Below are 11,337 nucleotides of genomic sequence, written 5' to 3'. Positions count from 1 at the left end.
GCTGGGAGACAAAGAAAACCTTCTGGCAATAGCACATATTGATGTACCATCCTGGAGGAGTTGGACTGCCTGTAGGGTCCAGATGTAGCCTCATGCTACCGGCAGTGACTCTGACTCCAACCAAATGCAAAATTATTGAAAAACAGTCAGAAAACACAAAGAGGGGGGAAAAAAAACCTGTCAGTGTCCTTCACCTGTAAAACCATTCCTGTTTTGGGTTTTGTCTCATTGTTACCCCTCTAATGCACCTATAGTTTATTTCATCAACACCAAAGCAGCTGAAACTGATCCAAAACTGCCTCTGTTACTGACTTGACCAGATCAGAATCCCACAAGTTTAACTGTCTTGCTGCAATACTTAGATTAAAAAGTGCTCCTTAAATTTTTGGGCAGTGTATCTATAACGGCTGCAGAGGAAATAAACAAAATTAAAAAACAGTGCTTCACAGTCAGATGGTGAAGCATTTTGTTGAATCTATTCCACTGAAGGTGATTGAAACACAGTGTGGTTCCATTATTATTATTTACCAGGATTACTAAAGCTGAAAAACAGGCAAAAAAAGCTGCGAATAGGGAGAGTGCTACAAGTTATGAACTGTGGGTTGTGTCAAATCTCCACACACAAAAAAAAGACTGAAAAACAGAAGTTTCATTTATTTTTTATTTTCTATAAAAGAGATGAGTTTATTCAATGATCATAACAGACTTAATCAGAGACCTCGATAGACCACTCACATACCAAACGATAATCGAGGAAAAGGTTGGAACAAAACTCCCAAAACAGAACAAATGTAACACAAAATAAAATACCTGAATAAAGCAAACTCTGGGCTGAGCTGCGGGTCAGCACATTCTCTGTAGAACTCATGGCACATTATGTCCAACAGTTATTGTGTGAAGGAAAAAAGGCTAAAAAGGAATGAAGTTTTTTTTTCTTTTACCCTTTCAAAACCAGTCTAATAATAAAATTATATATTCATATATGGTGGACTTCATAGAAATGAAAAAGGTGACTTAAGCACAGAAACAAGTTCTCCTGAAGTACTGCTCGTCTTTTTATTCTCCTCATTAATAGAATGCTTATCTACATCGGGGAACATGCCTCCCTGCACCACACACTAAAAAAAAAGAAAGAAAAGAAACAAACACACAGTCACACAGCCATCCAAATGTACACAGTCACACTCACAGACCAGACTCAAACGCTAGTGTGGCAACGCTGAAACATATCTACCTAAAATCTTCTGATTGAACATAATGAGAACGTAGTTGTCAGGTGTGTACACTCATAGAAGTCCAGCTAAAACTAAATTTAAAACCCGAATATTGACAACGGGTAAAATATAAAACGCTGTCTTTTCCTTTTTTTTTTGTAATTCCTTTTTTTGTTGTCTTTTTCGTTGTTTTTTTCTTACACAAACTCTTTCAAAAATCTCCCTCCCCGTTCAAATATTACACCTCCCATTCCTGACTTTCCAAACCCCCCTCAAAGTGTAATATAAGCCAACGAGAATTGCAATACAATACAGGCACTGGAGAATAAACACCATAAGAGACAAGTAGAGAGGACGAGACGCGTTGGGATTTCAGCCCATCCCCGGTCCAAACCATGTCTCCGAGAACAGAATTAGAACTCACATCCACTATTATCAAAACAAGAACGAAGATAGAAATCAAAACTGTTTTTTCAGCATTTTCCGTTTCTCCACTTTTGTACTCGTTTTGTCTTTTTATTTTGTATGCCAACAGTGTGCCCTCAGCGGATTAGAAGACGATTCGGGAAAAAAAAAAAAAACTAACTGGGAGCTCCTTCCAGTCCCATCAACTATTCTTACTAACCTGATTCAAGTAACAGCTACAGAAAGGTGTTAAAGTGTTTGTCTTTTTTCCCCTGATTGTCCCCTTCCGTTCGATCGGAGCATGCTCAGAGGGAACGGCAAGGGGCTCGACTGATCCAGTAGTGTGACTCTTGTGAACACACCAATGATATGGACTTTGCAAACATTATATCTAAAAGTGTAATACAAAAAAAAATGGCGTGACACCTGTAGTGGAATCCAACTAAAGCTCAGAAACAGCTGGACCTTCCTCCTGTTCTGCCAGCAGCTTCCCGTTGTAGCTTTAAATGAAAATTACAAGGCAAGATGAAAACTTCAACTGATTCCGTCTTTGATAAATACTTGCTGGAACTATGATAATGCATATATTCAGAGTTGTTTTTTTTTTCCTCCACAAGCTACCTACTATGTTTCAGGACAAATAATTTAGCATAAAAGATATTGGGTTGTTTGGCATAGATGTAGCTGGCGGAGTGTGTCGGTGTGAAGATTCAAAGAAGAAGAGGGGAAAAAAAAAAGAAAGATCCAAAATAAACAGTTATTGTAGAATAAGAAAATACTTCTTTACAGTAGATACTACATGATGAAAAAAAGGTCTGCACTGCTTCTAGTCCTGTTTGTAAATGTTATTGGTTTGTCTACGTGTGCAGGCCACAGTCTGTTTAGGAAAGAGGTGTAAGGCAAACTGTACCTTCTCTGCTGAGAAATATACATGATTTACAGCATGGACCCCCCCCCCCCCCCCCCCAACCATTACATGATCACTTACAACAAACAAAACAGAACATAAAAGACCAGTCTTCTTCACCATCTTAGACGTGTGGCAGTTTCAAAATGCCTCTGCACAGTCCGTCAGTACATTATCAGAGCATTTTCAAAGTCACTGGGATGCCTTTACTTACTCAAACACCACTGTGCCCGCGCACACTCTAAGAATCAAGTGTGACAAAAGGCAGCTGTGCACGGGGGTCCTCTTTCTCTCTTGTCGTGAGATATCAGGCAGGCAAATTCCCCAGAAGTGACACCCGAACACAACAAGAGCGTCCCCACATGTTGTCGTGTGTTCAGTCCACAGGGGCAGAGTGAGCTGTGACCGCCCGTCCAGCGTTTGTACTCGGTCTCAACCAGGCCCGTCACCTTTACATACAGCCCCTCTGCGGGGCACGGTCTTACTTCAGAGGAAGTTTATGTCATCTGATTTTTTAGGAATTTTTTGTTTTTGCAGTTACGTTTCAGTCGCTCCTCTCCTCAAAACAGGTTTTCCTCAAAGATAGCCATTAAGTCACTTTGGAAATTCATGTCTATAGTCGCAGCCATCTGGAGAGAGAAAAGAACAGCCATGTTTTACATCCATCGCTTAAAGACTGCAGTGTAAACTCATACGCAGCATTCCACCAAGGCTGCACATTCCCCATACGAGACTGTCAGAAATGTAGCATTTGTTTAATAGTAGGGATGTAACGATGCATCGTGAGACAGTTAAAAATTGATGCAAATGTCTAATGATTGAAATCGGCTGAGATGAAAAATGAACCGCGCTGCCCCTTTTAAACAGCGGAGGGCGTCATCTACTTTTGAGTTCACTTGATCGACGTCGGTGCAGGAAATCCACGCTGACAAACGGATTCCCAGCCGCGCTCCCCTAAACCAGTGCAACGGCTGAGGAGATTACGAGGTGCATCTGTGTTTTCATAGCAAAAGATATGAGGTCATTTCCATAGTTGAAAACGAAGGATTTCGGCTGTTGGTCAACTAATACTGCATCCCACCGCGCTTCAGCCAGACGGTGATACCGGCGTGTTACAGTGAAACCAAAGCAAAGGTGGTTCAGGCGCTCAGGGGGGCAGATTGCGCATCAATCACAACGGACAGCTGGACCTCTAGGATGACCGAAAGTTATATCCCCATCACTACCGCCCATGTGATTCACTGCTGAGTGGGAAACGACAAACTTTGTTCTTCAAACTTGCCCTCTTTTTGAAACGCACGGTGGGGTCAACATTACTGAAGTACTGAAGAGATGCTGTTCATTTGTATTATTCATTTAGTTATTTTGATGTGGGATTTGTTTTGAAAATGCAGTTTTTAATTTATTTTTTGTTGTTTCAGATAACAGAATTTCAGTTGCACTTTTAAGAAGAGGACATGCGTTGTATTGCACGGCTAAATATCTTAATATGTATATGTTTTTTAAATTTGCATTCATTACATACCGTAACTTCCGGACTATCGAACGCACCTGAATACAAGCCGCTCCCCCTAAATTTAAAAAGAAAAAGTTTTGTGCATATATAGGCCACACTTGACTATAAGCCGCAGGTGTCCACGTTGTAACATGAGATATTTACTAGGGATGTCCCAAATGATGCATCGATCCATCGTCTGAGCACGACACGTCATCAAAAGTGGAAGTGAGCGCGCAATGCAACAGAAATCACCGGCCAACTGGAGCGCGAAACACGGCCGGACGTCTGCGCTGCATCGTGCATATATTATGTATGCACGATGCAGCGCAGATGTCCGCATTTAGATACAGCTGTATAGTAAACGCTGACATCCGCGTTTACGATAGATCACAGATGTCCGTTTATTAATTAAATAAACGTTTCTTTCCGAGCAGTGCCTGTAATACGGCAGTAAAACGCACTGAGTCAGTTCACGCTGCCGACTCCAACGTCTCACCGTCGATTTATTGATGCCAAGCTGACGTACAGCAGCTCTATTTCCTTCTTCCACAGGCAGATTGATTGTCTTTAACTTAAAAGCTGCATCATTTGCATTTCTCTGTGTTTTCCATGATGAGGGTGTGTGCATGAAGCCAAAATGACCGATCTGAAGAATTTAGTGTGCGTGCGTTTGATTTAAATCGAACAGTTTCATTGGTTCACTGTGATCTGTTTGGTAATTTCACTCTGATGTGACGAGGCTAAACGTATTGACGGCATGAAGCTCACCAGTAAAAATCTATACATTAGCCGCATCGTTGTATAGGCTGCAGGGTTCTAAGCGTGAGAAAAAAGTAGCGGCTTATAGTTTGGCAAGTACGGTAGTTTGTGTTTTGTTCAACTCTACCTCAGAAGTGTGTTTTTTCCGAGAAATAATTAAACAAATCTTTCTGAATCACAATTTATCTGCAAGCTCATTCTGTGAAAAAAATTGCGAGAAAATCAAATCGTGACTTGAGTGTATCGTTACATCCCTAATGATCAGAAATCACAGCAACATAGAATGTGGCCGTTTAATATAGATGTACCCGTGCTGAGCACAGGTGTGTGTTATGCATGTGTATCTTATGTACAGACACCGAATTGCGTCACTTAAATATGGAGCGAGCGGCAGGAATTGATGGGACTCAGAAACACCCCCACAGTTTAATCAACTGTTCCTTGTATCATTTCCAACGAATGAGTCTCGATAAGTCTGCAGCGGTGGTTTTGCAGTAGGATCGCAATCATGTGATCGTCAGCAGGCAGCTGATGTAGTGTTCACTTGTTGTCATGGTTACAGTGACGCCGTGCTGCTATCTTGTCGTGATACAGAAATGTTTAAGAAATCTGAGGATCCAAACTATAAGCTGCAGCACTGCCAAAATGTAATCATCACTTTGTCTTTGTGTCATTTCTGACCTTTTTTAAAAATTTCATTCAAATCCGTTAGTCTGTTTTTGAGTAATGCTGCACACAGACGAAATAACAGCCAGACAAATGTATGGCGATCGTCACATAACTCCCCCGCTTTCCTTGGCGGAGTAATTAAGAGGGTTATACACATTACAGAGCTAAATGTTGCTAGGACAACCAAAGACAATCATCTCACCGCTTCTCGTCGCCTCCTCTCCTGCTCTCGGCGGCGTGCTAGCTCCCTCTGTTGGTCTAGTGGGTTTTGCGCGGCGGGCTGAGGTGGTGTGGGGGGTTGAGGAGGTTGCTGAATGGCAGCCGGCTGGGGCTCCGGCTGGACCTGCTGCTGCTGCTGCTGTTGCTGTGGAGGCGCTTGGATGTGTTGCTGCTCAAGACGCCTGCGTGGCTCCTCATGCACCCTTCTGCTGGGCTCCATGACGTCGTCTTCGTCCCGACCTCTGGAAAGCATTCACACCAATAATTCACACCAGGTGAAATCAAATGCTTTTCAGATTGCCTTAGGGGCTTCACAGCTGCATAGGAGATGTCCTCACAGCTACATCTGGTGGCCTCCTGGATTTCTCACAGGATGAATTAACTACATAAAACTCAAAGGCCAGAAAAACAAGATAATTGTAAGGATCACAACATGAGGTTTCGTACAGGGGTAAAGAAAATGTGCTGCTATTGTTTGCTGGTTTCTAAACTCAAGTTAGAGAAAAGATTTAAGATGTGGGTCTCACTCCTATTTAAAGGACTTAAGAAATGAAGTGTGATTGTTCCTCACTACTGAGCGCTAATATGACTACATTATCGTCAAAATAAAAGGCACACTAAAATAACAGACAATTAGTTTTACCTTCTGTGTTTTACTTATTACATATTTCCGAGGTGTCAAACATTTTAGTTCAGGGGCCACATACAGGCCAATTTGATCTCAAGTGGGCCAGACTACTAAAATAATAGCATAATAACCAGTAAATAACAACAAGCCCAAATATTTCCCTTTGTTTTAGCGCAAAAAAAGCACATTCCGAAAATGTTTACACTGAATGAACTCTCTTTTTACAAAACATTACAAACAACCTGACAATTCTTAAGGAAAATAAGCTAAATTCCAACAACATTATGCTTCCATCTACACATTACAACCTGCAGATCACAGTTTATTTACAAAGCCACAAAACTTTTAGTCACAAGTATCTGCAACTGAGCAATATAGTCTTATACTCTATGATCAAACTGACAGAAGTCAGACAAAAAAGGACAAAAAGACAAAATATTCAAAAATGAGGAAAAAAATGACAAAAGCGAGAAATAAAACAAGAAGAAAATGAACAAACCCCAAGGGAAACACCAAAAAAACCGAACAAATAAAGTAAAACACAAAATGATAAAAGTAAGACAGAAAACACAAGCGAGACAAAAAGGAAACACAAAATGATGAAAACAAGTGAAGTGACAAAAAATAGACAGACAACAAAAGCAAGACAAAAAACAACAAACAAGACAAAATGTTACAAAAATGACAAAACGGAGACACAAAACTACAAAAGAAGAATGTACAGTATAGCATTTTACTTTAAGATCAAAGAAACTTGTCAAAGTCTAGAAATTATTTTAAATTTACAGTTTTACAAATTTACAATTTGCAGTTAATGTCTTGTCTGTAATTTTTACACTTTGTAAAGTTGTCCCATGGGCCGGAGTGGACCCTCTGGCGGGCCGGTTTTGGTCTGTGGGCCACATGTTTGACACCCCTGAAATATATATACTCTCCACTGCCAGTGCTAGAGGACTGACAGACAGAAAATTGATAGCATATTATCATAATCTTGTCTGATTGCAACACATTTGAATCCATTCCTTCCACTGCTGCAATTCTTCATTACACTTTTTCGGTGGTTTGGACTCCTACAACATGACCACTAGATGGCGTATTAGATCACTTTGTGATCCACGGTTTCCCCACGTTTTAAAATCATCATTAAGCAGTCCAAAGGAATATATTCACAGCACCCACATGCATGATGTATAATTTATTAATGCAGCTGTTTTCTAAATGTTGACAGCTGTATAATGTTGATGCTGTTTATATCAACAGAGCGGCAACCAAAGTTTAATTGTTCAGCTTTTAATGATGTAAATAAAAGGTAAGCGCATCCTTTAAGGGGAAGTGACAGCGTCTCATTGATAATTACACTGGGGGACAGGATTCATGAAGATTTTAATATAAATAGCACTCACATTGAGTGATATGATTAACAGCATTTCGATTAATTTAATTTTTAATCTGCAAGAGAAACAACTAAACAAATTAGGAACAGAATTGCTTTTTTCTCTCTGAATCCTTGACTTTTTTGTAACGGTGTTTGGTCTGTGCACTTTAATTAACTTGAAAAAAAAACTGTTCCATTTCTATCACAACCAACACCAATATTCAGGTCATGAAAGGGCGATAATAAAGCGACACAGATTATTTTCTTGCCACTTTCATATCATTGAGACCACCCTGATCTGCACGTTCTGAAACTGTGAAATTCTTATCATGATGCTCTGACCGTTTCAGATTGAACTCATGAAAATATCCATAACTAAAACAGTTGGCTAATGGTTACTGTTAACTATGAAGGCCTGTTTCTAATCATTTCTCCTTGTGTGTCTGTATGATTGTATGTGATAGACTCACAAGGGGACAATGTAGCCGCAAGGGGACACAAGCCAGTGTCTTATTGTGCCGGTCCCAAGCCCGGATAAATAGAGGGTTGTGTCAGGAAGGGCATCCGACGTAAAACTTTGGCCAAATCAATCATGCGAATCAAATGCATGACTTCCATACCGGATTGGTCGAGACCCGGGTTAACAACGACAGCCATTGGTGCTGTCGACCTACAGGGTGCCGGTGGAAAATGGACGACTGTTGGTCGAAGAAGGAGGGGAGGAAGGTGTGTTCGTAGGAAGAGAGAGAAGAGGAACACCAAGAGTCTAGGACTGCGAGTAGGGACTTTGAATGTTGGAACTATGACTGGAAAAGATAGAGAGCTGGTTGACATGATGCAGAGGAGGAAGGTGGACATACTGTGTGTCCAGGAGACCAGGTGGAAAGGTAGTAAAACTAGAAGTTTAGGAGCAGGGTTCAAGTTGTTCTACCATGGTGTAGATAGGAAGAGAAATGGAGTAAGAGTTATCTTGAAGGAGGAGTTTGTTAGGAATGTCCTGGAGGTAAAAAGAGTTTCAGATTGAGTGATGAGCCTGAAGCTAGAAATCCAAGGTGTGATGTTCAATGTTGTTAGTGGGTATTCTCCACAGGTAGGATGTGAGCGGGAGGAGAAGCAGAAATTCTGGTTGGAACTTGATGAAGTGATGCAGAGCATCCCTAGAAGTGAGAGAGTTGTCATTGGTGCAGACTTCAATGGACATGTTGGTGCAGGAAACAGAGATGATGAGGAGGTCAGGGGCAGGTTTGGTATCCAGGAGAGGAACGCAGAAGGACAGATGGTGGTTGACTTTGCAAAAAGGATGGAAATGGCTGTAGTGAATACTTTCTTCCAGAAGAGGCAGGAACATAGGGTGACCTATAAGAGTGGAGGTAGGAGCACACATGTAGACTACATCTTGTGTAGACGGTGTAATCTGAAGGAGATCAGTGACTGCAAAGTAGTGGTAGGTGAGAGTGTAGCCAGACAGCATAATGTGGTGGTGTGTAGGATGACCCTGGTGGTGAAGAAGATAAAGAGGGCAAAGGCAGAGCAGAGGACCAAATGGTGGAAGCTGAAAAAGGAAGAGTGTTGTATGACTTTCAGGAAAGAGTTGAGACAGTTTGCAGATGACATTGTGATCTGTGAGAGCAGGGAACAGGTGGAGGAGAAACTAGAGGCGTGGAGGTTTGCCCTGGAAAGGAGAGGAATGAAGGTTAGCCGCAGCAAGACGGAATATCTGTGTGTGAATGAGAGGGACCCAAGTGGAAGAGTGAGGTTACAGGGAGAAGAAATCAAGAAGGTGGAGGATTTTAAGTACTTAGGGTCAACAGTACAGAGCAATGGAGAGTGTGGAAAAGAGGTGAAGAAGCGTGTACAGGCAGGCTGGAACGGCTGGAGAAAAGTGTCAGGTGTGATGTGTGATAGAAGAGTTTCAGCTAAAATCAAAGGAAAGGTTTACAAAACTGTGGTGAGACCAGCCATGTTGTTTGGTCTGGAGACAGTGTCCCTGAGGAAAAGACAGGAGGCAGAGCTGGAGGTAGAACTGAAGATGCTGAGGTTCTCTTTGGGAGTGACCAGGATGGATAGGATCAGGAATGAGTACATCAGAGGGACAGCACATGTTAGAGGCTTTGGAGATAAAGTCAGAGAGGCCAGACTGAGATGGTTCGGACATGTCCAGAGGAGAGAGAGTGAATATATTGGTAGAAGGATGCTGAGTTTCCCACTGCCAGGCAGGAGGCCTAGAGGAAAACCAAAGAGGAGGTTTATGGATGTGGTTAAAGAGGACATGAAGGTAGTTGGTGTGAGAGAAGAGGATGCAGAATCAGGGTTAGATGGAGGCAATTGATTCGCTGTGGCGACCCCTGAAGGGAAAAGCCAAAAGGAAAAGAAGAAGAAGAAGAAGAAGACACTCACTATGAGTGACCAGAGTCTGCATGTGTTTTCATATAGCAATAATAAAACTACGAAATCTATTTAGTTAATTTCTCATTTAATATCTGGCTTCGGTACAAACCCTCAAGTCACACATTTTCAAAACTATGCAAAACTCTTGCTTTAGGGGTTGCTCTTTATGGCCCACACTGCTGCAGAATCTGCTGAACATTTTCTATTACTCTTTTATATTTTAGTTTTGTGAAGGAGACATGACAAAGGTATCTCCTCAATACACGGCAGTCCCTCATAATGTGCACATTGCTGCCTTTAGTGTGTTTGCTTTCCAGTCTTACCGTAGTTTGTCCTGCTCTCTGCGTAGCCTGTCTTTTTCGGCCTGCTCGGCTTGAGCCTTCAGGGCCTTCTCCCTCTCCTCCTTCTCCCGGGCAGCACGACGGAACTGCTCAAAGCTGTCACTCGAGGACTTCACTGCTGATAAGGGCGTAGACGTGGACTTTTGTGCCAGGCTGGCCCACGATCCCATATTCTTTAGTTTCACGTCCTAAAGGGGAACACGCATAAAGACAGGATGGAGGGAATCAAATCAAATCAAAATGCTTCAGGGTGCAAAGACAACAGGTATTGATGTCTGAGATCATTTTAGAAACTGACTCTTGCACCCACCTGGACCTTTTTTGGTGCAATGGGGACCTTGGCCTCCTGCTTGAACTTATCCTTGTCCTGCAGAGAGGCAGGCGGCCCAGTGGGCTCAGAGGAGCGGATGACAGGCCGTGAGGTGTCCATGGATTTCACATCTGCTCAATACAGATACATACATATAAGCAAAGGCTTTTCTCATTTTAAGTCAGACGGAAAACAAGAAGTTGAGGAGTTCTCACTCTGTTGGATGTGGCCTGGTGGACAAGGCTTAGTATCAGGATGTTTGTGATGGTCTGGTCTCATTGCAGGATTAAATGGCTCTCCTCTCATCACCGGTGATGGAGGAAGTTTATCCTCTTTCAACATACCTTGGGTCCCAGGGGCCCTCTGCTGTATGGCAATCACATGGAGTCAAAGTTAGACACTGTGTTGTCCTTGCACTCAGTCTTACCCCCCAATCAGCCTGTGATTTCTCACCTTTTTGGGCTGCATGTTGTGAGGCGGAGACTGGTGAGACACAGGTGGATACTGGGGAAGTTGTGGGGAATGCATCATGAGAGGGGATGGGTTGTCCCTTATGTGAACTGTCAACAGAAGGAAGAGGAATAAAACTTCCGTCAAGACAAGACAATTATTTTGCTTGTGGGG

The 11,337-nt window shown here is 42.3% G+C and overlaps 1 protein-coding gene across 3 annotated transcripts in view; it reads right to left on the bottom strand.

The window, feature by feature from the left end:
* Window positions 1–643: 643 nt before the first annotated feature.
* Window positions 644–11,337, bottom strand: part of brd4 (bromodomain containing 4) — a 45,424-nt gene continuing 34,730 nt past the window's right edge. For 2 of the 3 annotated variants that reach the window (XM_051941607.1, XM_022210377.2), the window contains exons 14-19: window positions 11,167–11,273; window positions 10,929–11,079; window positions 10,714–10,844; window positions 10,386–10,591; window positions 5,655–5,913; window positions 644–3,155 (exon numbers count right to left, since the gene is read on the bottom strand). In XM_051941607.1, the coding sequence (XP_051797567.1) occupies window positions 3,087–3,155; window positions 5,655–5,913; window positions 10,386–10,591; window positions 10,714–10,844; window positions 10,929–11,079; window positions 11,167–11,273 (923 nt within the window). In that variant the 3' untranslated portion in view covers window positions 644–3,086. The remainder of the gene's footprint in view (window positions 3,156–5,654; window positions 5,914–10,385; window positions 10,592–10,713; window positions 10,845–10,928; window positions 11,080–11,166; window positions 11,274–11,337) is intronic. The other variant, XM_051941606.1, reaches the window with a different exon arrangement.

Source organism: Acanthochromis polyacanthus, chromosome 21, assembly GCF_021347895.1.
Source record: "Acanthochromis polyacanthus isolate Apoly-LR-REF ecotype Palm Island chromosome 21, KAUST_Apoly_ChrSc, whole genome shotgun sequence".
NCBI lineage: Eukaryota > Metazoa > Chordata > Actinopteri > Pomacentridae > Acanthochromis > Acanthochromis polyacanthus.
Note: the sequence above shows the minus strand (reverse complement) of the source record. Positions and strands in the feature narration are given on the sequence as shown.